Source organism: Parasteatoda tepidariorum, chromosome 1 (genome assembly GCF_982258835.1).
Source record: "Parasteatoda tepidariorum strain Cologne lab strain chromosome 1, Ptep-v5.0, whole genome shotgun sequence".
NCBI lineage: Eukaryota > Metazoa > Arthropoda > Arachnida > Araneae > Theridiidae > Parasteatoda > Parasteatoda tepidariorum.
The window spans coordinates 67,721,897-67,749,744 of record NC_141755.1 but is presented as its reverse complement, the minus strand read 5'-3'; the positions used below and the strand labels follow the sequence as shown (position 1 = coordinate 67,749,744).

Below are 27,848 nucleotides of genomic sequence, written 5' to 3'. Positions count from 1 at the left end.
CTTTGGTCACTAAATTGTAGAGTCTCAACCTCCACAACTTCCTGGTCCTCAACAGGCAGTTGCAGGAATGATTTAAAATCTCTCCAGTCTTTTGAGTTAAGCAAAAGAAATTTTTTTTTGTGCATTCTCACTTTCTCTGGAATGAAGGATCAAACTTAATTGATAAAAATCAGCTGAACAGAAGATTCTCAGCTGTTAAAATTATCCCATTCTCCTAAGTTATGTATAAAAAAAATATTCTCTATATTTTCACTGTTTCTGGAATAAAGGGCCAAATTTGATTGATAAAATTAAGTGAACAGAAGAAAAAAAATCACTATTGTTAAAATTACCCTAGTCTCCTGAATTATGTATAAGAAAAACCATTCTCTGCATTTTCCCTTTCCCTGGAACCAAAGGACCAAGTTAATAAAATCAGCTGAACAGCACAGCTGTTAAAATTATTCCATTCTCCTGAGTTACGTATAAAAAAAACCATTTCCTGCATTCTTACTTTCTCTGGAATAAAGGGCCCAACTTGGTTGTTTAGATTCTTCCAAAAAACACTCTTATGTGTTAAATAAGGTTCTGATATAATGAAGAACTCTTATATGATAGTTCAAGATATAAAAAAATGTTTTTGTAACTCCTAATCACCTTTTATGGGCGATTTCGGATCTTCTATTCAAGAATTAATTGCAATTAATAATTATTTAACTAGAGCTTCATGTATTTTAATGTAAAGGATATGACAAGACTTAGAAAAGTGTAGTTAATCCCTCATGTACAAACCATATAAACCATTCCCCTAATACTTATTGAGTGTAATATGTTAATTTTATATCAATGTGAAGTATAATACGATATATATTTAAAAAATTTTTAAATCATATTGTACAAACTAGTAGGCAATACAAGCTGTCATTTAAGAAATTCATTATTTTAAATACATTAAAGCTTTTGCATCTTACTGTTAAAATTAAAGCAAATTCTGAATTAAATTATTTTCTTTTAAGAAAAATATGCTGAAATTAGCAATAAAATTTTGAACAACTTATGAAAGATTTCATTTCAAAGATTACCAGTCTAATAAGTGTTATGGTCTTAACTTATTTTAAAGAAAAGTTATAATATTGAAAATTTAGAGGGAAAAAATTTAAAATGTACTACTTTTAAAATTGTTTAAACCAAGTCTTTTTTTACTATTATTATCATGATTAACAGCTTTTTTTTCGATTTTTAAAATCATACATTTAACTACCTTTTAGTTACATACTTATAGTAATAATTAATAAGTTTTTCAAATTTAAGAAGCCAATAGTTTTAACATATTTCTCTAATATAATATGAACAATTTCATATATTTTAACATATTAGATGAAAACAGTCTTATGATATAAATTTTGGTTTCTCTAAACAATAACATTTAAAATATTATAAGGAATTTAGGTGATAAGAAAATAAAACTTAATTAAAATAATATGGATAATTCATTAATGATAATACATTCATCAAAACTCGGGAAGAAAGATAAAATAAACAATTCATTCAAGTTGAAAACTTTTAAAATATATAATAATAGTATGGTTACATTATAAACATTATAAATAAGTATTTAAATAGTAACAAACATTAAAAATAAAAACAACTATTTGTACAAACGAGCAAATTATTATGATTTATCACACTTATTTCGTAGTATTTTAGTATTTATTAGAGTAGATATTTTTCAAATTTAAGCATCTGCATTTAGTATAAAAATTCCTGTGGAAAAAAGACAAGAGGTTAGAAAAAAAAAAACCATCAAATAATAAGTCAAATTTTAGTTATGAATCTAAGATTATTGAAAAAAGAACTAGGAAACTAACAAAATAATTGAAAATAACACATTATGTAAAATATAGCATATTTTAACAAACTATTTTCGCTTAATGATAAATGATCAGAAAACTTCTCAGTCTAACTCATTGGGCATTAAAACTATAATATAACTAAGAAATAGATCGTCCTTTATAATGAGAGTGGTACTGTATTACAATTTAAACGCTTTTTGATCCTTAATGAATTAAAAAAGTAAGAAAAACATGCTTGACTAAGCAAGCTTTAGGTGCCTGTTTGCAAAAAGTTTAAATTTTTTTACACTCAAATCAGTTGCTATTTGAATTAATTTGCAGTTAGTTTTAGAAATACTGACTCTTGTTTAATGTAAAAAATTTAATTTAAATTACTACTGATTCTTTCAGAATTTATAAATAAAAATTTTTTTCTCTATATTTCCACTATATATTTTTTTTTTGGGGGGGGGGGAGTTAGTTTGAACCCTTATAATGTAAAAAAAAAAAAAAAATTAGACTTAGATATGCTTAAGAAATAAAATTTTTATCTAAATTCAGCTTTTCAAGAAATAACATGATAAAAAGTTAACTTATAAAGATAAGAAAAAGAAAACAGAATGCCTGATTTCTAACAGTAATCAATTTTATTGTCCTTTTTAACATTATACAGGTTACACTCATGCTTTAGTCGAAATTTTTAGTTTCAGGAAATTTTCATTTATTTAAAATAAATTTAGATACACATTTTTAAAAAAATGAACAAAATTTTGAGTTAATGATTTCCAAACTATTCAGTACTTAAAAATTTTTCATTTAAAAAAATATTAAATTTCATAAATGACTAAATGGTGTATCATAAAACCTATAGATTATATTCAATACAGACTTGCAAAATTGTAATAACTACTACTTCAACTTACCTCATGATTTTTTATGCTTTTTGAGTTCTCTCAAAGCATGCTTGGCAGCTGTGGACTTAGCTATGCGCTTATTGCGGCCTACACCAACAAATTTTCCTTTTCCAAATACATCAACACAAACTCTAACTTTTCCACTTACAGTCATTTCTGCACGCCTGGAAATTTAATTAATTAAGAACTTATTTTACAAGTATGTACAAAATCAATTAGCACGTTGAAAGGAAATAATAATTTACATTGCCAACTACATTACAGTTCCTAATTCTATAAATTAATATAGAATTAGAAATTATTTATGTTGCTTTAGACAAAAATTAAAGAATAAAATCTCAACAGAATTTTTTTTTATGTCGTAAGTTATAACAATGCAGTAATATTTCAACTAAAACTGATGATTCCTTTACCTGTTCAGATTTCTTTTCCCCAAATTTATAAATCTAATTATATATTAAATTTTAAAAAAATTAAATTCGTTTGTAAAATTAAAAAAAACTTTAAATTTTTTATGAGGTAAAAATATTTATTAGAAAACTATAAAAATGACAGAGTTCCAAGAGAACTTATAAAGATTAAGTTTATACTCCTTCATTGTTTAAAACTTGAAAAAAACCTTAGGTTTCAAAATTTATTAGATTTCTTTTTAGACATTTGTACTAGACTCAGTAGTCTCTTATTTATGTAGAATTACAGTAAATTTAATAAAATACTGTTGTTCTAGACTTCTTTAATTTAGAATTTCAACTCACTGAATGTTAACAAGATACCATATGGGGCAGTTTTTAAGAAAAAATTCAAACTACGTACTATTATGTTTTAAAGTTCAGATTATCATGGCCGAAACTCCCCAGAAAAAAAAAAAATTCCCTGAGATTTCCAGAGTAAAATTTCAAATTTTTTTAAATTCTAATGATTTATATTAGCTAGCTTCTAATTGTAAAATAATTTAAATTCGCATATTATATTAATATAAAAAAATAATTTATGAAGAATGCAGAAAATTGTTTCAAAACTGTTGAATTTTTGCATCTTAATTTAAGTTTTTTTCACACTAAAATTTTTTTGTTATATTAAACAAAATTGAATAAATAAGCAAAATATTTATGTGTATACTAATACTAATTTATTTAATTTGTTATTAATTCTTATTTCAAGTTCAAGATGATTTTAAAAATGTTGATAATTATCTTCTTTTAAAAAACAAAATTATTAACTAAAATTATTTATTTAAATAGTACCAATGACATGAAAAAAATTATGCTAATTCACTCATTAAGATTTGATTATCTAAATCAGTTTTGTCTAATAATGGATATAAACACACTCGAGTTAAAATTTTGAGGGGTCATTTTATAAATCGTTAATATTTTAAGAATTTCCGGAGTTGATTGTGATTTTCCCATAGTTTTTTTGAACAATCATATTAATTCGATTTAATATAAAATAATTTTAACTACATTATAGTGATATTCATACAATATATAAATGTAGCAGATGAACAAAATTTTCACTTTGATTTTTTTTTAATTGAACCCTTGATTTTTGTTGTTGTCAAAATCAAATTTTATGGTTTGTTTAGGTTTTACTTGTCTGTGGGAAGCCTGGAATTCAATAAGAATATTTTTCACCTTAATTTCTTAATAATAATACCCAAATTAATATGAGCATATTAGAACATCTTTTTTAACATCAAAAAGAAGAGAGTACTACATTTCTCTTCTCTGGTTTAGGAGCTGAATTTTAAATGGTAGCTGTTACAGTGAGTAACGTTATTTAATACATCATTCATTGTTAATTTTGTTCAATCATTAAAACCTTTACTACTCTTTTTGCTTTTAATGGTCTATTTTCTAGTGTTTAATTAAAGTAATACAAATTTTGATCATTATTTTAATCTGTAAGTAGTCTTAACAAAAAATTCAATAAAAGCACTTACTCAAATTTTGCAGTTTGAGGTTCAAGTTCTAAAAGTTCTCTGATGGGTGACTTAGGAACATGATTACTAAAATATTCTATAAAGTAACAAAACAGATAATAATTAAAAAATGCCTTTAGAAATAAAGATTTAGACACAAGATAAATAAATAACAGGCTAAAAACATAATTTAAACTTTACAAATATATTATGAATGACAGCAAATACATTCTTATTGCATGTAACAATATTAGGAAAATGTTGGTAGGAATAAAAATGAAGAAAAAAGTTTTGCTTTCATACACTGTTTTAAATAGTATTAAATTGTTCTAAGTGTTTATGAGATTGATAAAAGTTGAAGCAAACAATAACAATGAACTACTTTTGGTTGTGAGAGATTTATAAAAAATAAGTAAAACTTATGTATAAATATAACTTTTTTTAAAGCATTCAAACTTATCATATGCGAAACAAATGCTTTATGAATACATATAAATTCTGTTCAATAGTATAATCATTTTTATAAAAGAAATTTTATAAAGCATTACATACTTTTTAAAAAGCATTAAATGATGCATTTTAGTAAACCATAATTCAATGATCAAAAGTAATATAAAGTTATTAAATAGCAGTATCCAGTAGCCTGATTGTTCACTAACAGTATTCCATTATAGATCAGGTAAATTTTTAAACTAAATCTCAATCATTTTGTTTCAGGAAAAAAATCTTCAAGAGAAATTTTATAGCTTGTGTGTCCTCTCATTTCTCGCTGTAATTAACAGTTGCAAAAAGTTAACTTACATATTGGAAACTAAATTTTTTTATTAAAAAAAAAAAAAAAAAAAAAAAAAAAACTAATAACAAATGTTTTTTCCCCTCCAAAATCCATTAATTATTTGAAAATGACTAAGAAGTTTGCGACTAATTTTACTGCTCTCATGTTAATGACAAATTAAATACATATATATATAAGGTTGGAAGTTACATTTATAAAATATAAATAGAATAAATATTAGATTAGATAACTTTGAACTAAATAAAGATATTTTTCATCATCATCATCATTAGTAGCTCGACAGTCCTGGGTGGACCCTGGCTTTCTCAAGAAGACTGCACCAGTCCTTTCCTCTGCGTGCCACGGCTTTCCAGTCTCTGACCTTGATTGTGGTAAAGTCCCTTTAGAGGCAATCCGCCCATCTCAGTCGAGGTCTGCCTCTCTTTCTAACTCCAGTTGGCCTTGCCAAAAAGATTCTTTTAGTTGTTCTGTCATCTCTCATTCTTACAATGTGTCCGGCCCATTTCATGCGCTGGATCTTATGGTACTTCAGAATGTCCGGTTCTCTGAATATCCTGTAGAGTTCAGAGTTGGTTCTCCTTCTCCACACTCCCTTGTCACACACACCACCAAAAATGGATCGGAGTATCTTCCTCTCGAAAGCAGCGATGGTCTTCTCAACAGCTTGGGACAAGGTCCAGGTTTCAGATGCGTAAAAGATATTTTTACGGTCTCATTATATTAGACTAATACAGAAAGATATATCTAAATAGAAAATCAATGGAGAATTTTGTGATAGCAAAACAGGTGCACTCAGATTATAAAAGTTTCTGTATAACATTTATATATTATTTATGTTTAAAATATAGCATGGTAGATCCCAGAGAAAAATAATAACTTACAACGAATTTGCTATTTTGAAAGACAAAACATTTTATAATGTTAATTTAAGTAATTGCTCAAAAAATAGTAATTAATTAAAGAAAAAATTAATTTAATTATAGATTGCACAAGATTAAGGAAGCCTATTTTTAGATTTATCTCTACCATTTCTAATATTTATAAAATATGGTAAAGTTCAAAACTCTAAAATAAAATGGCTATTACTTTACAAAGGATTACTTCTCTCAAAAACATTTATTAAAAAAAATAGAAACCATAATACATACCTATTTCTGGTTTCATCATAGTGTAATAAACCCTCCATACAGTATCTAATGACATGTTACTATCTAAATAAATTGCACCAGCAACTGACTCAAAAATATCACCTAATGCCTTAGGAACTTCAACATCTTCCATTTCTTCACATTCATCTTCCTCTAAGTAATATGCATCCTAAAGTATCAAGTTAAGAAGGAAATAAAAATCACAATGTAAAAAATGTCAACTTTTTCCGTGAAATATTAAAAAATATATAAATGCATAGCAATTTTAAAACCTAATGCTTTTCCAAATAAAATTCTTTTTTTTTTTTGAATACTTGTTCTTGTAGATAAGAATTTTTTTTTTTTTTTTAATTTCAAAAAAATATTAAAGTTTTAAAAAATTTTTGTCTGTACATTTAATTCTCATGTTTCTCCTCCATTATATAAAAAAGTTTGGAAAAATTCAGACAAACCCTAAAAAGTACATTAAAATTGACTTAAGGAAAAATATATAGGCATCAACAAACAGCTTAGAATAAATAAGTTAAGGAGAAAATAGATTTTTTTCATGCAACATGAAATTAAAAAGCAAAAGTTTGATCAGTTTTTTGATGTGGTTATACAATATGGTCAATTTATGTTCAGGGTTGTTCCTATAATGGAAATTTTTGAATTAATTTTTTATTTTAGAATTATTTTTGTATATTTTTCTGTCACAAGTGCAATATTAAAAAATAAATAACTATTTTAAAACCCAATTTTTTAAAACAAAAATGACTTCAGCTAAATATAACATAATAACATTGATGAAAATTGTATGTAAAGAAAATTGCCTACCAAATAATCTTCCATTCGAGCATTGTTTTCCTTTAGTTGGACAAACTTGTTGATTACATTAAACAATGCAGGGGAAATAGACTTAAAAAACTTGTGGAAGTCATATTTTACAGCCAATGATGCAAAAAAAGTGTTGTTTACAAGAGCTGATCTCAAATCAGTCAGTGTACCAGGAGAATGCTTCTTGGGATCTTCATATAAATGTCTAGTAATAAGATAGTCAAGCACAGCATCACCTAAAAACTCAAGTCTTTGGTAACAATCAGTAAGAGTATTATAACGATAAGAGGCATGAGTAAAAGCTTGAAGTAAATATGATTTGTCATTGAAAGAATAGTCAATTTTATCCTCAAAAGCAGAATAACCATTCAACAGTTTCATTAACTTCAGATCTGATTTGGGTTCTCTAGTTAAAATGGGAGATGGAGGGGGTGTTAAAAAACCATACTCGTTTGAACTATTATCATCCATGACTTTGATCACAGGTAAAACTTTGAGTCCTAACCATGACATGAATAACAAGGCACCTCTGGATCCACATGACACTAAATACGCTCCAATTAACGCTTCTACGCAATCTGCAATACTCTTGTCTGGTATACTATGCTGAGTAAGTAAATTGTATGGCACCATAGAAGATCCATTTGGAACTTCAAGAGGAAAGTCACATGCATTTTCTAACGATCTTTTGTCAGTTTTCTCAAGGACAGTTTGCCTAACTTCTTCCTCACTCATTTGAGTTAGATCTTTCAAGTTTCCCAGATTATAGGATCCTGATGAAATCCCTGATTCAATTAAGGCTTCTTCTAAGCCTTTTGGAACTACATAATTAGGTGGCAGCCAGTTATCATATGGTTCAAATTTGGAAGCAACCATTAACTCTCCAAGTCCTTTACGCTTGCCTAACTTGTATAAATTGTAATTACTAATTTGCTTGCTTCTTAAATAAGACAATTTTCCTTCGTGGATATTTGGATAGGTGCAAAATAAATAAACTGTAATAGCATATTTCAAAAAGGAGTCTCCCACAGTTTCTAAACGTTCAAGATTAATACCATCATTAGCATTAGACATGGTGAGAGCTTGAAGGATAATGCTTGGACTTGGACCAGGGTGCTTAGATAAATCAGGATTGTCATCAAAACTCACACGGTTCATATTATCATACAATTGATGATTTTCCCTATTTGGAAGAAGCTCACCAAAAGCTAGGGTATGTTCAGAATTTGTGCCACTAGTTGTGTTTCTTCCATTCAAAATAAAATTGTCACAATCAGATTCAGTGTCATTATTATTAATATTGGCATCAGATAGCCACGAACTTTCAGCTTGGAAAGCTGTTTGAAGCAGGTTTTCTAGGGATAAATTTTCAACTGTATCTTTAGAGTCAACTGCAGAATTTAAATAATTAATGTCTTTCTTTTTGTTATTTTTTACTGTTGTAATAGAAGTTGGAACACAGCTGGCAGCATCAGAACTGCAGAGCATTTCAGGGGATTCATCTTTCAAAGTATGAAAAGTGAGCCAGCTACATTCAGACATTTCTTCATAAGTTTTAGTACTTTTAGGCAAAGCTTTTAATTCTTTTTCTGTCTGCTCATTTGTTTCAAAATGTGTAATTATTGGAAAATTTTCATCATCATCACTTATCACAGATGATTCATCCATACTATCCCACATTTCATCATCCTTACACGTAGCTAAATCCATTGTTAAACTTTGCATATTTACCCCAGGTGCAGATATATAGCCTAAGCCACGAAAATTCACAGCTAAAAATGGATTGTCGTTAATTTCAGTATCCCATTCTGAATCCCAATTTGAATCTTCAAAGTTGCTTGGTGAACCGTATCTAACAACTGATCTTTCATCATTTTCACACTCTTCTGAAATAGGTTGCCACAAAGGAACTGGAAAAACTGGATTAGAAGAAAACATATTATCTATGTTACCTAAAGAGTTATCCATACCAAATGCCTCTTGTATTTCTTGATCTAAGAGATATTCACTCATCTTGTCATCATCAGGTATCACTACTTTAGTTGGATCAAATACATCAATTTCAAAGTCCATCAAGTCATTATTATAAGTATTTTCAAAATTATTCACTGAGTTGGATTCATTAGAAAAATTTGTAGGCTTAGGAGTAAAATAACCATTTTTTACATTCTCATTCTTTACATATTTAGTTAGTTGCTGTTCAGTCTCGTTTTCTTTGTTAGTTGACTGGGAATTTAGAATATCAGCAAGAGTCCAACCAAAATCTAGGGGAGGCCACTGAAAATCGGAGGGTAAGTTTTGTACACCTATTGGTATACTGTTAGCAACTACCAAACGTAACTGTTCAGCGAGTAACAATGAATTTAGTCGATACAATATACACGGTAAGCATACAGTCTTTCTCCAAAGATATGCAGGAAAAGGATGAACAGTACAAAGTTCAGGAATCAAGATTTGTTTTTGTTGTAGGTTTTCTCTCTTTGTACGTTTAGTTTGTTCACTACTAGTGGGCAGAGTAACTCCTTTCCGATTCACATACCTTGGCGTTAAAAGATTCAGCCTTGCAGAAGTATGATCAACATCTAGTAAAGGCTGATTATGATTCATTATCATGATGTCATATTTTTTTTGATAGTAAGTTGCAAATGTATCATATTCGTTATCAGGAAATTCACTTAAAGGCGTTAAACTGGTGCAAATCTCAGCAACATAAAAAAATTGTGGTTTGTCTAAATTACGATACCAGGGCATCACCACTGCATCTTGATAATCATCAGTTATGAATTTAAAGTTTTTTCTTTCATTCTCAGAAGCTTTTTGTGGTTTCTTGGTGTTTTGTTCAAATATCAAATCTACAAATGGCCAATCAATCACACAATTTCCAGCATTGTCTATAAAAAAATAGAAAAAAAAATACAGTAACTTAATACCATGAAATTAAAATATCAATATATCGGAAAATTAATGTACTTACTTAATGTAATGGGAACTACATAATAGGAGGCTTCAGATTCAGATGGTTTGTAACTCATTGGGTATTTTTCAAGTCTTAAAACATCAGAGAATGTATATCGATGAAAGAAAGCAAGAGCATCAAGTTTTTCCTCTTCTAAAGTGAAGTTATAAGATATAGGTTTGAGACTCACAGTAACTTCACCAGATCTTGTAAAAACCGGAAAACTGCAAATCTACATTTGAAAAAAATATATTCAGTGAAGATACATCATTAAGTAGACAATGAAAGAAAATCTAGAAATATATAGTTTTTGCTACAAAACATCGAATTACAAAGACATAATATTTCATTCTAACATACATATAACAATAGTACAGAGATTCAAAAGTAATTTAAGATTCAAAAATTAAAATTGTAATCTTTGATAAGTAGAATCAAAGACCTTAAATTATTTTTTGTACAAAATTCCTTTTTTATTAAAAGTTGAATATGAGAAACCATTTAGCTGCTAAATAATAGTAAATAATTAAAACTTTATGGAATTTAATCATTGCTTTTTCTTTTTAATCTTTAGTCCTTTGCAGAAATAAAATCTGTCTTAAATTAAATATTTTGATGCATCAAATAAGAGTTAAAAAGAAAGATTTAAAAAGTAACTTAAAAATATAGTTTTCAAGGTCAAAAAACATTAACATTCTTAGATATTTTTCGACAATATATTTAATTTCCTTCAAACATGTCGAACGATTAATTTAAAACCATTCACAATTAGAAATTGCCATTGAAAAAAAAAAAAAAGATTTCACACAAAAATAAACGACAACAATTTTTAACGATGATCAATAAAAAAATCTAAGGTAGAAAACTCTAAAAACTACTCAACCCTAAAGAAATTATGACAAGCCTCATTAAGCTGTAGGTGGATCTGTGTTGTTTTGGGGATGTTTTTCTTAATATGGATTGAAAAATCACATTAAGGTGACCACTAGCACGAATCTGCATGCTTATTTTAACAATTCAAATTATCAAGTATTGTCTTTCAGTCAATATTTTTCTGGTGTCATGACTAGGCTGCTGATACATCTATTGTCAACATGATCATAACAAAATTTATTAGGCAGGGAAAATATGTAAATGGTTTTATAAACTCTCACACACCCTATCATAATTCACATCAGTCAACTGGCATAAGCCTCATACAAAAATTGTGGGACAATTTGTAACTGGGGTAAAATGTTGATATCAGCATCCTTGCAATTTGGTGAATATGTATGCAGAAATTCTCAGTGTGTAACTTAAACTGAATGTTAAATACCAGCAAAGACACAGTGAATTCAGGAGGTTATCAAATCCAGACACAAAGTTTTAATACTATTAAATTACACTTTTCATAATTCCTCTAGGGGTGTCTTATTTTTTGTTCAGTGACTTGCTTTTTTTCTTAAAATTTTTTTCTGAAAACCTAAAATTTCTTTAACTTTTTTACATACATATATATTAATGTTGGACAGTATATGATGAAGAAACAATTTTTATTTTTGTTTAAACGAAAAATAGAAACTGATTTGTAATAGTGTGATACATTAGCATTAGCAAAACAACATTTCTTTGTTTTTCGTATTCAATAAATTTAGAAATTTAGCAGTTTCTTTAAGGTTTGGTAATATTTAAATTAAGATAGTTATGAAAAACGAGACATTTATGAGTGCTGGTTTAATTTATGAAAGATAATCCAGATACCATATGTAAATTTTTTATCATTATTAAATACTCGCAACTTCTATTTGAACCAGTAATCAATAAAAAAGTATGTAGATACTTTTTCTCGATAATCCTTTTTTGATTTTTTCTCTCCAGTTTTTCAACATTTTTGCACAGCAGAATGAAAAAAAAAAAAAAAAGATTTCTGATCCTGTATTTTTTTTATTGCATACAAAAATTCTCTTTCCTATTTAGATAATAATAAATGATTATAAATTTAGGAAATTTAAGTTATGAGTTGTAATTTTTCCTATAGTCTATTTGGATAGTGTTGAATACGCTAATTTTAGCACTTGTAATACAACTAAGAGTTTGTTGTCAATAACTGGAAAAACAATGAATTTTTTTATGAGTAAATTAATGAATTTGCTTAATGCTTAGTGGAGGAATAATTATCCATTGAAAAATGAATGCAGTGCTCTAAATATGAACACTAAATTATATTTAGATATTAATGAACTAAGTAAGCATTTTCTTTTAATAATTTTACCATTTCAAACAATTTTCAATTCTTTTTAATAATTACATTTTGCTGTGAACAGGCTCTTATAGATATTTTAAGGAAAATATTTTTCTCTTGCAACTAAAAAACTTTCAAATTATAAGAATATCAACTTTTTGAAACTTATAAAAAACAAAGTCAAATAATGCTACATAAAAAATAAACAAAAACAATTCAGAGATGCCAACTTTATCAATTGTGATTCTTGGTTTAATAAATTCAATTTAGTAGATTTTTATCCACCACTATTTCTAAATAATTTGTAGGCCTATATAATTCACCACTTTACAGCACTTATGTGATGCTACACTTTATAAAAAGCAAGCAAAAGCAGTAAAATATTTGCAAAATTTACTTTGCAGTTATTTACCGTTTTTTAAAATTATTTTGGCATGTCCGGAGCAGTTGGCATCTCTGACAATTGGCGCTAACAATTGTTTATGACAGAGGTAGAAGTATTTTTAAAGGAAAATTTTATTGCTTTGTATTACCATTATAAGTTTATATGAAGTGTTGAAAAGAAAATACCACTTATAATTACTAATTTAAAATACAAAAATTTAGATTTTTAATAGGAAAAAAATATAATTACAGGCGGTATAATCTTGCCTGTTAAGATTCCGAATCCCCTCGCTGTATCTGATGGATCATGTATTTTTCGACCTCTTGTATTTTGTTCTTCAGGTATGGGGCATGTCAGTTTCATATCAAAAACGTACAAGTAACAAGGTGAACTAGGAGAAGGTGCACTGTTCTTAAGTGCATCTGCAACCTAATAAAAAATGCAAGTTTTCAGTTAAATCCATGTTACAAATACAAATAAATCTTAAAAGGGCAAAGAAGGATTTTAACAATAAAAAGTGAGGAAACATACAAATTCAGTAAAACATTGCTGGTAATAAAAAATTTTTTTGATTACATGCACTTCAAACTAAAATACCACCCAAAATAAATTTCTATGCAGATTAGTGAGCAAAAATGATTAATATGTGAATTCTCTTTTCTTCTCTATAAAAAAATATTACTTTTAACCCATAAATTAGCAGTTTTTGATAAAGAAATTTTTTTAAAGAGAAACAATTAAGAGAGGGAAACTTTTTTAGCCCAAAAGTTAGAGGGAGTTTTTGAAAAAATAAAAGTTTAGATGTGGAAAAATTCAAGTTTTTTTGTTTTTTTTTCTGAGATTTTTTTAAAGGGAAAACCATTGGGTATAGATTGATTATAGAAAATGTAAGAATTTAAATGCTTATAATTAAACAGTTAACCTTTTGAACACCAGGTCTTGTGTTCTCGTATTATAAACTAACAGTAAGATAACTAATTTATTACAATTAATTCAGCAGCGTGGTTTCATCTTTATTTCACGGGGAAAATATATGTATGAAGGTTGACATTCAAATTGTAACTGCCTTCAGCGAATTGGCATAGAAGGCTAATTAACGTACACTGCTACACCTCTGTGTACATGTACATATAAATTTTTTCCTGAAAGGAAACTTTAATCAAATATATAAGATGATTAAAAAATATGTTTTTCATTGCAATAGACAATTTGTTTTTCTTTCTTTCTTTTTTAAAAAAAAAAAAAAACAACCTTACTCTTTTAAAATAATATAGTCTTCTTTTAGTTGTGCCAGGTCGAGCAGGATCTTTTCTTGCATCCTCATCTTTCTTAAAATAATCCTCTTTATCATCAAACATAAAATCTTCTGCCTTCACAGCTTCTTTTCCAGTAGGTAATAGATTATCATCCAATTCACCTAAAACATAGAACATTAAAATACTATCACCATTATCATTAAAATATAACTGATAAAATTAAAATAAACAATTCACAAATAAGAAAATTTTTTACATTTTACATCCATCACAAATTAAAATAAAACTCTTAAACTATGAAGATTTTTCTAATTAAGTTTTAAATTTCAATTGTCAAGTTAGATATTAAAGATACCTTAAAGAAAAACTACTTGTATTTGACGTCACTAAGTTCGTTTAAGGACAATTTTCTGAGGATTAATTTTCTTCCAAAAACTAATATAGAATAACATAAAACACAAATTGATTTTTTCATGAGGAAGCGTGCGGGTCAGAATGCAAAACTCTGTGTACAGCAGTAGCTTTGTGTGTAGAATGTTAACTATGACACCATTATAAATATTTTCCCCCTAATTTGTTAAAAAATTTCTGGCATCTCAGAACAAAAGTCAAACGTATACAGAGAAGAAGAGTGGAGGGCATGGTAAAAATTTACGCAAAAGTTTTTTGAGGATTGATTTATTACAAGGAGAGGACAATAGGTTTTTCAGTTCAGTTCTTAAGTTTTTTTCGGCATTTACTACTACTCTACTTTACTTTCTCAAAACAGTAACTAATAGTTATCATAATTATTGATTCACCTCCTTGATTTGATTTTAAAAATGATTGATATCAATCATATACAATAATTTAGTAATCATATAATAGTTTTTAAATGGCAAATTGAGAGATCATTCAATAAATAGTTTTTCTACAAAAACATTAAGCAGCAAATGCTCTATGTTTCCAAAATTATTTGAAAGCTCCTAAGAAAAAATTTCAGAGAAAGAAAGAGATTGAAATTTAAAATTCGCCAAAATTTAACTATACTTTTTATCCAAATCTTATGGGTGATTTACACTTGTAGCTACATGTGAATAAGAGGGGGAATTGAAGAAGGATTTCGATGCAGAAAATATTTTCTAACCTCGGGGAAAAATGTTTTTTGATAACACTTCTTTTTACATATTTCCATATTGTTAGTTATAAATATCATTTGCTCACTTATAACTTATATAAAACGAAGTATTTGAATGTAACTTTGAAAACATTTCTAAAGCATGTATTTATTACCCTTTGTAAACATTATAAAAAATGCTCTAAAAACACATTCAAAATTGTTTTAAAAATTATTAATAGTGTTTAAAAATAATACTTAGTTTCAGGTTGCCTATTTTGAATGAGATCTATTTACTAATATAAAATATTCAGCAGTTAGGCTTTAAGTTGTTGAGAGAAATGAAATAATTTCTCCAACACTCTTAACAATAAAGCAATCAGGTAAGAAAACAAAACTTGTAGCATCCAAGGGTTAACTACAATACCACTAAAGAGTTGTTTTTTTTAAAAAAAAAACATATTACTTTTTGGATGTTACTTTAAATTTGATGACGTTAATTATTTATGATTAATAAATAAAACTCATTTAAAATACATTTTGAAAAAAAGAATGGAGACTTTACAATGAGTATTTATTATTAAAATACAAACCAGCTTTGTGCAGTTCTTCACAAGTTTTCAATGCTACAGCCATTTTTGCGAGCTGTTTACTTTGCATCCATTGCCCCTAAAAATATATACACATAAGATGGACTTTAAGTAAAAACGTAAAAAAGCATTCTATAACAGTACAATTTATTAATTTTGTATAAAACCATAAATATTGAGAATTAACTGAATTTTAATTAAATTAACAAGTTAAATAAATATTATTTTAATCTGTAAGACAAATCAATTTGGATATTTCTGAAAATTTCAACATTTACAAAGGAATTAATTAAGAAAATTCATAAAAAGCAATAAAAAATTAAATAACTATGAAAATGTCCTATTTCTATTCTTATTCATACTTTTTCTTTTTTTTTTAAAAATAAAAACTCTATGGTAATATCAAATAAAAAAAAATGTGTTATGATATTTAAGTACAAACACTAACTTAATGATGGTTCTGGATATAGAACTTTATGTTTTCTAACATGTATACAATCCAGAAGAATAAACTAATTTCTCTTATGCTACTTTACAGAAAAAAAAGTATAAAAAGACAATCTTTCTGATAAATTCTACAATTATTGGCAACAAAATTAGATGCACAACCCTAAAATCATGCACTTATTAATCATTATAAAAATGCGTACTTTTTTTTTTTTTATCATTTAAACATATGAGTTAGATGAATTATCACAATATCTAAAATTACAAGCAAATGTAAACAATAAATTTCAAGCGGTTTTCAGGATTGGGCTCTAAATTTGCCCCTTTTACTCACTGTCTAAATTTTAGGATGCTTGCACAAATGGTTCTAAAGTTATAAGAGAGATAAATTGGCAAACTCTTCATTTTATAACCATAGATAACTGAATCATGTTGAGCGTAATAGAGCAAACCCTCTGTTTTAATTTTAATAGCAATAAGCAGAAAAAAATCGTAACTCTTACTTCAATCGGTTTTTTTAATGGTGAGTTAATGGGTAATTTTAGGACACATTGAAATGGTGATGTAAGACTTCTGTCTTCTATTATCTTCCACTTTGGAGTAAGCCTTGTGAAAGTATCACTTGGAAGTTTTGCACAATACCTACAAAATTGAAGCTAAAATAATTATTTAGTAACATTTAAAAGACAAAATTAGAAAAATATGAGACAAACATATTTTTATGAAAACTAATTACAATAATTATATTAAAACATTGCCATAGTTTAAGTTTTTATAAAACAGTTAATATAGTTATAAATTAATTCTTACAAAAACTTTTTATCAAATTATTATAGTCATCAACTAAATAATGATAAGAATATTATGAAAACAAATAAATTTTCCATAATTACATATTTAATATTTTCAGAGTCATAGTTCAAAAAAATATTCACACATATTGTGAGCTAATTATACTAGGTTATAATGAGAGGCCTTCTTAAGCAATACAGATAAGACTAGCCCATTATATGTTCCAAATATTTTAAGTTTAAAAAATCAGTTCCGTCTCATGAACTTAAACAAATACATGAAATTACTATAAAGTGATTCAGCTAGATTTTGAAAACTATATATCCTAACAACACAGAACTTTCAAATTTCTGGATTTTAATTAAAAACAGTATAGATCCTAATTTCAAACATACACAGGCAGAATAAATATTTTATGTTTCAATTTTTTAAATGCTATTTTTACTAAAAATTAAATTTTAAAGCCTTTTAAATCTTTATAAATAAAATATAGAATGTGAATTTAAATAATGTTCTAAAAATTAAAATGTAAAGAAAGGAAGAAGTCTCCAAAAATTAAAGGAATAAGAAAAAGAAGATATAAACGATCAGTGATATTGAGCAGACGAATAATTCTCTATTTCTTTATCTAATTAATATGCTCATTTGATTTAGTGCTGTAACTTTGCACTAGTTATTAACCTTATTGTACCATTTACTAAAATATTTCATTGAGAATTATTTTATCCTATCCAGCCTGATTATATCTGTTAGCATAGTTTGAAATAGAATGAAAGAACAAAATGGAGTTTTGCAGTGTGCCCAACCAATCCCCGGGAGCAACCTAACAGCATAACTCTCAAAAAATCACAAAAGTGATGAGGCATAAATACTTTAGAGTATGCTCTGACATGCTGCTTTTTAATCTGTTGGCAATTTTTACACTTTTATATTTACTTATTCTAAATTGCTCACACTTTTCTTATACAAACTAGATTCAGGCTAATTCCTCCTCTCCCCTCCAATCTGTAGTATGATGGATTGTTTTTCACTCATTGAATTCAAGGTAAGTGGTTGTTTGGTGCGAAGAAATAAGAGGCTTTTTCTAAGTGTAGAACCATTTGTAGGTTGAAAATGAAGTGAGATTTTTTACCTGCATGACTATTTGGGGGAATAAAATAAGAACCATCACAACAGATAACTTTCTATGAGCAGAACCATCAGTGGCTTAACATTTTCTTTCCAAAAATGAAGACAATAAGAGTGGGTAAATAAAAAATATTCCTTAAAATGCCCTACATCGAAAGGTTAAGTTTTTATAATTTTTAACAGTATAACAGTTCGCTTTTTACATAGCTTAATAATTGTGGTCCCGTACATTTAAATAAGTTAATAATTAAATTTATTAACATTAAAAAGCTATTATACCCTTACAAACATTTTCTAGGGAAATATCATCAGATTGAAAAATAATTAGTTTTTTCTTTATATCATTTAACATAGTTTTAATTTAGCAATAAAGTTATTCTTGCTCTAATAGATAACAAAATATAAAAATAATAACGATACTTAGATATTCATATATAAAGAACAATGTTATAGCACTAAATAATTTACAAAAGTAGTAAAAATAGAGGGAACCATCTTGCTTTACTGGCATGTATGGTTTAATCAGGTCATCAATAGAATTTTGATGCACTTTATATCTCTTTTATTTGATTATATTTCTATTACAGCATTTTATGCAATCTTCATTAGATATATTTATTCTAGCGTTTTATATCTTCTTTATTAGATAATACTTTTATGCAACACAAATTTTATCTTTGTGTCTAAAGAGGTCTTATAATTTTATCTAAAGAGGAGTAAAAAATATATAAATTCTTAGTAATGCATATACAAATAACTATGTAACAGTACTAACCTATTTACAAGAGCAATAGCAGTTGAGAGTGTAACACGAGGGTAACCATCTTGCTTTACTGGCATGTATGGTTCAATTAGGTTATCAATAGAATTTTCTAACACTGTTTCTTCCATGTCTTGGTCAGCTTTATGACATTTCATCAATAGCAACTAAAATATGAAACAGTGATTCAATAGTATTTTAAAATACTAAAATGGATATGATTAGCTTAATACTAATTACTATTACTAATAAATGATTTCAAAAATTGATTTAATTACTGAATTAATTACTTATAAGTATATTTAAAATGAAGTTGAATTATAAGTATATTTAAAATTTAAATACAGGAGAGATAATAAATATAACAAATGAAAAATCATTTTCATAAATTTTGTATTCTATTAATCATTAAAAAAAATTTATTTACACAGTTGTACAAATGTACAATGCACAAAACAAAGGACTACCCTGAATAACTTTGGATCTATTGATTGGATCGTCACGCTTTAGGACTCAGTCTTAATGGCTTGAAGAGGTGGCTTCAAATATGCTAATTAATTAGTGTAGACGATATTTTAAGTTATGAAATCAGACACAAAGCGTACTTTCTCTGACCCCCAAAATATAGGGAACAGTCATAATCTGGGAAATATGGTCCCAATAGTTTGGTCAGGAAAAGCAGTTTGGACCCCTCAATGTTAATTTTACTTTTTGCGTATTGCGTCATATCTTGAGAACTTTTTAAGCAAATTGAAAACTTTTTATACTCAATTATAAAATTTGTTTACCTAAAGTTAATTTTATGAAGAAAAAAAAACTTTTAGTAAGCATTTATTATTTTTTACTATTTTATTTAAGAATGGACGAAAAAATTTTGAATTGTAAGATTTGCAATTTTTTGCATCTTTTGAAAGAATGTAATTTTACAAGGCAAAATGCGAAATTTGAGCAAAATTGGTAGCATAGCTCCTGAAAAATCGAATTTTGAGAAAATTGCATATTTAAAATTTTCTCGGGAACTATTCGACTGATTTCGCTCAAGTTTTGTATTTTACCATGTAAAATTGTATTCTTTAAAATGGTGCAAACAATCTTATACTTTACAATTCAAATTTTCTTTACCATTCCTAAATAAAATAGTAAATATTTACTAAAAGTTATTTTTTGCAAGGAATTATCTTTGGATAACTGAATTTTATAATTGAACAGAAATTTTTTTTATTGGCTTAAAAAATTCTTGAGATATAGCGAGACATGCAAAAAGTAAATTAACATTAAGGGGTCCAAACTTTAGAGTGCTCTCCTGGCCAAACTATTGAGACCATATTTCCCAGATTGCAGCTATGCCCTATATTTTGGGGTTCATAAATTCAAACTATTAAAAAATAATTATGTTTATTCAGAGAAAGTATGGCATTGTGTGTGATTTCGTAACTTAAAAATATTATCAGCACTTATTAATTAGCATATTTGAGGTCAACAAAATAAATATTGAAAGTTAGAAAAACTTTTAAACCATGTTGAATCTTTAACTTCAAATATTGCTAATCAAGCATTTCTAGGATTTAAAAATCTTTCCGTTAAATACAACTTGTAGTTGATGTTTAATAGAAATGTGTAATATAAATATGAATTTAACTTTCAAAGTATTTGTAAAGTTTAAATTTGAAATTTTTTCTCTCCGAAGTATAGGTATTCCTGTTTATAAAATCAAATGCTATCAACATAATTTTAATATGCGGTGAGCACTGTATAGAGATGGTTATATACTAATGAATAAAATAAAATTTGTGCTAAAGTATTATATGAAAATATAAAAAACCATCCTACCTCTTCTACAGTTTTATAATCAGATATAATTTCTTCAAATGTTTCTTTTTCTGGAGATTTAACCATCATAATATAATGAGAATCATTAACTCTAGCTCTTCCTTTAGACTGCACATAAGCACGAAAGTTTTCAGGCCTATCAAAACGGATAACAAGGTTACATTTTGGAATGTCCATCCCTTCTTCTATAACAGACGTAGCAACCACAATATTATATAATTTAGTCCTGAATTTTTGCAGCACTTCCTCTTGTTTTTGAAATTTCATAGCAGCATTTTTTAAACCACTCGTGTTTTTTCCATGGCCTATAATATAACTCGGTGATAAAAAACTAAAGTCAGGATCATTTTCTTTTACTTTTGCAAGCCATTCACTTAAGAGATAAGCTGCTATGCGCTGTCTTACAAAGATTAAACAACATAACACTTTACTATCATCAGAAAAATTGTTTGATTTATATTTTCTCTTATAAGTATTGCACTTGTTAGCTTCCAGCTCACTATGAGTGTCACTAGTTTTTTGGTTGTTTTGAAGTGCCTGTCCATTCTGATTGTTGATACTAGAGTTTCGTGCTTCAATATCACATGAATTGTTAATGCAAGTGCCATTAATTAACTCAGCATTACAAGGTGTCACAGGTTCAGGCTTATATGGTTTTAAAACCTCTAATAATCTTTTCATTTTAGGCGGAATCCTTTCAACCAAATTTGACAAAATATTGTTTTTGCCTAGAAGAGAATGAATTTCTTTTTCCGCCATTACTAAAACAGTCCTAGTAAGAACAATATAAACTTTATGTGCCGGTAAATAACTCCAATGTGATGAATCCAAAAACATATCGATTTCTTCAAGAAATAATTTAATGGCTCTTAAACTGCACCAAAGACCAAGTGACGAAATTACATATGAAAGTTCCACTAAGTACCGTTTAGGTTGGTGGCAAGGATGGGGGTATGGATCATCTTCATCATACGGAACATTTACGAAATTTAAAAACTCTAGGGCAGCTTTAATTTTGCTTATCACAGTGGTTAAAATAGGATCATCATCAGAGTATGAATTATACAGAACAATGAATTCTTTAGGTTTTGATCCATATTTACTTAGTGAAGTCAATTCGGTAGCTGTCTCTACATGTGATTTTAATACTGCTTCAAGTTGTTTTATTTGTTGATCTATAGCTGATGGTCTACATTTGTTATTTATTAAAGAGGCACTCATTCCCAAAATTCGTGGCTCTTTCCCAGCCTCGCATACATCAAAATAATTCATGATTTTACAGTATGGATGATTTCTCACAGCATTATGACATTCATCAAATATAATTAAATTAACTGATGAAAGTGGTAAAAAGCCATGATAAAGAATAACGCAGAAAAGGTCAGGAGTCATTGCTAGAACTTGATGAGTTTCAACTTCTTTAAGCCATTTTTCTTTGGGCCACTTTTCAAGGTCTAGTCCAAAATACTGCCCAACTCTTAAGTCAGTACAGTCTCTGACAAATTTGGCTTGCTGTATGACCAGTGGGACTAAAGAAAGAGAAAATAAAAAATGAAATTTAAATTAAAAATAAAATTTTTCAATGGAATTCTGTAATTGTTTGAAAAGCAACATATATTTTTTCTTTAAAAAATACCCATAACATAAAAAAAAATAATAACAATCATACAAAGAATGCATATATAATGCATTTTCAATAATCTTATATTGATTACCTAAAAATTAGTCCGCTAACACTATATCAGACTTTATTGACTAATAAGACGCTTTAGTTCAGGGTGTTAAGAGGACAAAATGAAAGTTGACTGTTTATTGAATTTTTTTTTTTTTAGAAAATTATGACATGCTGCAAAAAAGGATCAGCTATATTTTTTTAACAAATAAATTGAATTGAATTATCTGTCTTAATTTACATATTAGCTATACTAATTATTATTTCAAATTTCCAGAAAAAACATTCTCAATATAATTTTCTAAATTCCTTACATATAATTAACAAAAAAGATCCAATCCATAGGAAATATAAAAGAAAGTCAAAAAACTATTTCAAGGATAGTTTTCATAATGCGTAAATTTATATCCAATTTACAAATTTAAATTTAGAAAGTATATAATTTAAGGAAGTTATTAGTAACAAAAAATTTTAATACTTAAGAAAAGTACTGAATTAATAAGATTAGAAAAATAAAACTGCAATCGAACCTGTTGGGGCCAGGAAAATAGTTCTTTTCCCTCCATTTGATAAAGAATCTCGAACCAAATGCGAAAATTCCTTTATCAGCATAACAGCAATAAATGTTTTCCCAGTACCTGTACCAAGGCATATTATTGTGTTCTTTTTTCTTGCAGAATCTAATAGCTCAACCTATTGTAAATGACAAATTTCCAACACATTAGAAAAATACAATGACATGTAGATGTTAGTCTATTATTTTTGGTAGAATTAGATTAATATAATTTTCCCTCTAACATTAGTTTCAATGAAAACATTCTAAACATAATTAAAACTTATTAAAATGAAAATTAAATAAATACTCTCTTAAGTGTTAAAGCATATAGATAAGTTTGATTAGATTGAATAAAGTTGATTGAATAAAGTATTTTTGTTTGTTTGATTGGATTGATGTTTAAAAGCACAATAGCAGGAATCAGTTTCACTGCACCAACCTTAAATTTTACCTAAATTGTAAAAACATAGATTTTAAAATATCTGATATAAATTTTTGAGGTATTTAATAGTAGTAAAACCAGATAAAATTTGAAAAAAATAAATAAAATTTTTAACATAAAGTTATTTTTATTCCAATCAGTTAACTCAGCAACTGAACAAGTATTAATATTACAGAAAAAAAGTAGGCACATTTGATTTCACAATCATTATTTTAAACTGTTTAACATGAAGCATAAGACTGCTGTGACAACTTCACTTATCGTAACATACAGTGTCATCTTTCATGTTTTGATTCTTCCCAATATGATTTCAAAACTTCACTGGAATAAATGTGACGGGTATGTGATTCTGTTTTAATAATCATGCACATTTTCATTCAAGTTATACCAAGGGGGTGTACTTGAGGTCGAATTTTATAATTACGACTTTCTAAAATTCGATATCTCAGAAACTATTTGAATGATTTCGTTCAAATTTTATATTTTGCCATATAAAATGGCATTCTTTAAAATGGTGTAAAAATTTTATACTTTCTGACTCAACACTTTTCCAACTATTATTAAATAAAATAATCAAAAGTGATAAATATTTACTAAAAGTTATTTTTCGCATGGAATGCAAAATCTTTGGATAAATGAGTTTTATAATTATATGCAAGCATTTTTCAATTCACTTAAAAAGTTCTCGAGATATGGTGAAATATGCAAAAAATAAAATTAACTATACAGGCTATAAGCTTCAGGCCATTCTCCTGCCAAACTATTGGGATCATAATTTCCAGATAGTGGATACTCTCTAGATTTTGGAAGTCAGTCCGAATACGTTAAAAAATGGTATGTTTATTCAAAAAAAGTACATTTTTGTGTACAATATCATAACTTAAAATACTGTTTGCACAAATTAATTAGCATATTTGAGGTCACCCTCTTGAACCATTAAGATTGAGACTTAAAATGTGAAGATCCAATCATTAGATCTAAAGCTATTTAGGATAGTCCGCTAATTTTTTTGCACACTGTACATATAGTCTATGCTCTTTAGCATGACCCCTATTACAGCAACCGTTGCAATAAAATGACCGATGCATAAAGTCTTGTTTGCTATTTCTTGAGATGTAATTTCATTTTAGAACATCCACACTGAACCATTCATTCCAATATCGGGGACAAAATTTAATCATTTGATTCCGAATTGCATTATTTGAACCATTATTTCATTTAATGGTACCATAAAAAAAAAAGTAAAACACCTCTGATCCCTATTAAATGAAGGTAGAGCGACACAAAGTATAAGGATAGTTTAATGCATGTGCATAAATATAAAATAAATTTTATGTTATTACCAATTTTTCAATACAACAAATACTGGCATAGATAATTAATAAAAGTAACTAATTGAAATTAACCTGATATTCTCGAGGAATGAATGTCTTTGAACTAATACTTTCCAATATGTGATACCTTCGAAGTTTAGGAGGCTTCAAAGCATAGGTACTCATCTGAAATGTCAAATTAGAACAGTGAATATTATTTTCATGCTTTCACAAATAATTGGATAACAATTCCCAGAAAGTTGGGCCAGAACACTTAAGGTAGTATATTTAACAAGAGATATAGAATATCACAAATCATTAAATTCACTACACATATTTTTTTACTTCATTTGACAAAGTTAGCATGGTAATTATTAGTTTGGAGGATAAATTAAGCTAAAGATATTAAAATAACATTCAAATGTATCAATAGAAGAAAGAAACAATTATTAAAAAATACATTGGGTACTACTCCACTTCAAAGAATCATAAAAAATCATCAAGCTATTAATGATGCCAGTGATGCTTAATTGATTGCGGTAATATGTGTTACTGGTACTGTGATTATAGGTTTTTCATCTATCTTTATCATCTATTTTCAAATATCGACATCGTCTTGAAAAATGGAATAGTACCAAATAATAGTCCAGTATTGCTTAAAAATGATTTAGTATTAATTATTAAATTTAAAAATTTAACATTATTCAAGTTCAGATTTATTTTAAATGCAGAATTTGAGATCCTTTTAAACTATTAAAACTGTTTTAAAATGCGGAATCTTGATTTTAAATAATAAGCTTTAATTTCTTTTGAAGATATGTAATTATGAAATAAATATAATATGCACAATGCTTAACTATTTAAAGGCAATTGAGCCAGCAAAAAAGTTTTAAAATATCATTTTTAAGCATTATCACTATATAAAATTTCTATTCTATTAGCTAAAATATCAAGAAAAAAAATGTTTTGAAAACTTAACTTAGAAACTTTAAATTAACCATGCACAATAATCTTTTCAGAAAAAGACTAAAAAAAAAAAAAAAAAGGAAAAGAAAAAACTTTTAAGAGGCCACTGCGAACTTCAACAGTTTATAGTTAGTTAAATTTTATAAATACAATTATAATAGAAATCCTATTAAAAGTAGCATAACAATACATTTCAACATAAAATTCTCATAGTAACTCATTCAGTCAAAAACATGATTTAAATTTGATACAAAAAGAAGAGAAATGTATGTATTATTATTAACTACTGAAAAACATGTGTAAAATAAACAATTCATAAAATTAGAATCAAGGTTATTTTTTTTAAAAATTTCTTGAAATAATAAAATAAATTGTTTTGTTTTATACCTTTCCTTGACTGTAGGTTAATAATTTTTTTGATTTGGAATTACTTAATCATCTACTAAAAAAAAAAAAACACGTTTACACAAAAAGAATCTGATTTTATCTTTAGACAGCTTGTTTTTTCCATGCGATATGATAATTATTATTTTAATAATGACGAAAATTTGAATTATACACATTAAAATCCAGAAATATATTTACAATAAAATATATATTTAATATAATAAATTAACAATGTTAAAATAAAATTTGATATTGACAAATATGCTTTAAAACTAGAATTAGTAGGATTTTTGCAACAACAACAAAAAAATAAATAAATAAACAGTAATATCTTCTTTAAAAAAAACGTGAAAAAATTTATTAACATTTCATTTTGTACTGGTATCTTTTCTAAATTTTGGCAATAACAGGACAGTGGTATGCAAGAAATTTTAAAAAATCACAGAAGGGAACTGACTTGAAGGTAATAACTCACAGAGTCACCTCCATACATATAATTAAACTTTTCTTTTAAAAAACAAACAAAAAAAAAACATTTTTGGTGCACCAAAACCTTTTTTTTTTTTTTTTAATTTGGGCGCACTAGGGAAGGTAGTAACGATACAGATATAACTGATAAATATTAAAAACTCTATTTCATTATTAATATTAATTTATTTAATATTACATTTTTTTCTCTCCTTAGAAGATTACAAGTTAAAAATTTGCAGCTACTCCCGGGTAAACATTTACGTGCTTTTTTTTTTAAAAAAAAATTTGCAAGTTTAAAATCTATTTGGCACCTTCGCGATAGTAGTTGGCGCGACAGATCACGATATGGAGGAAATATCCCCGTTTAGTATGATTTAAGATTTAGCTACTTCAATTTCAGATTTTTTTTACTACTACTAAAAAATCTATTTGATGAACATATGGTACATGCATTCAGCTTGTGGTGTGGACGCAAAAACTCCTTTAACTCTTTATGATCGCATCATAGTATTTTAAAATTTAGCCATTATTTGTCATTGAAAAGGAATTCTGAAGGGTGTAAGAAAATTCATTTTTTAACAACCCTTAAATGTGTGTTTATTTATCCAATACATTTTTATAAAGATCACACAATATGTTCAAAATTTAAATGTAAACATTGCAAGAATAACTGCACAAAAAATACACAATAAAATAGTAAATATATGAATGATACGAAATTAAATACTTTGATAAATTAAAAGAATGATGCATCTAGCATATAAATATCATAAAATAAGTTTTAATTCAAGTGTTTAAGTTTGTCTGAAGTTTTATTTATACTTTGTTTACATATTTGAAAATGTAAATAAAATTTAATTGTTTACCGTTACAATTACAGTCATAATAATGTTAAGATCAAACTTTTTGTTAGCTTGTAGACTTTTTAATCAATCAAATTATAAAATTTCGCTGAATTGATTATTTTATTTAAATTCAATTCTAATCATAATTTGGAGAAAAAAATTGCAAATATTTATAAAAACATTAAAATAACTCAAATATGGCATTTGTTATACAAACGATGCATTCTAAAAAAATAAAATTCATAATAGTGCACCAATTCTTTTGAACTTTTGCGTTTCATTTGTTTATTCTCTTCTTTGATTTTACGAATCAAATTGTGGTGCGGTTT

The 27,848-nt window shown here is 27.0% G+C and overlaps 1 protein-coding gene across 2 annotated transcripts in view; it reads right to left on the bottom strand.

Annotated features, from left to right (window-relative positions):
• Positions 1-27,552, bottom strand: part of Dcr-1 (Endoribonuclease Dcr-1) — a 44,631-nt gene extending 17,079 nt beyond the window's left edge. The window contains exons 1-15 of one of the 2 annotated variants that reach the window (XM_087165717.1): positions 27,402-27,552; positions 24,944-25,036; positions 23,070-23,232; positions 20,868-22,396; positions 19,053-19,204; positions 16,861-16,999; positions 15,914-15,989; positions 14,225-14,385; positions 13,218-13,397; positions 10,381-10,594; positions 7,407-10,297; positions 6,591-6,759; positions 4,668-4,743; positions 2,735-2,889; positions 754-1,743 (exon numbers count right to left, since the gene is read on the bottom strand). In XM_087165717.1, coding sequence (XP_087021843.1) covers positions 2,736-2,889; positions 4,668-4,743; positions 6,591-6,759; positions 7,407-10,297; positions 10,381-10,594; positions 13,218-13,397; positions 14,225-14,385; positions 15,914-15,989; positions 16,861-16,999; positions 19,053-19,204; positions 20,868-22,396; positions 23,070-23,232; positions 24,944-25,036 — 5,997 coding nt within the window. In that variant the 5' untranslated portion in view covers positions 27,402-27,552 and the 3' untranslated portion in view covers positions 754-1,743; position 2,735. Of the gene's footprint in view, positions 1-753; positions 1,744-2,734; positions 2,890-4,667; positions 4,744-6,590; positions 6,760-7,406; positions 10,298-10,380; positions 10,595-13,217; positions 13,398-14,224; positions 14,386-15,913; positions 15,990-16,860; positions 17,000-19,052; positions 19,205-20,867; positions 22,397-23,069; positions 23,233-24,943; positions 25,037-27,401 lie in introns of those variants that run through there. The other variant, XM_087165723.1, reaches the window with a different exon arrangement.
• Between the last annotated feature and the right edge of the window lie 296 nt (positions 27,553-27,848).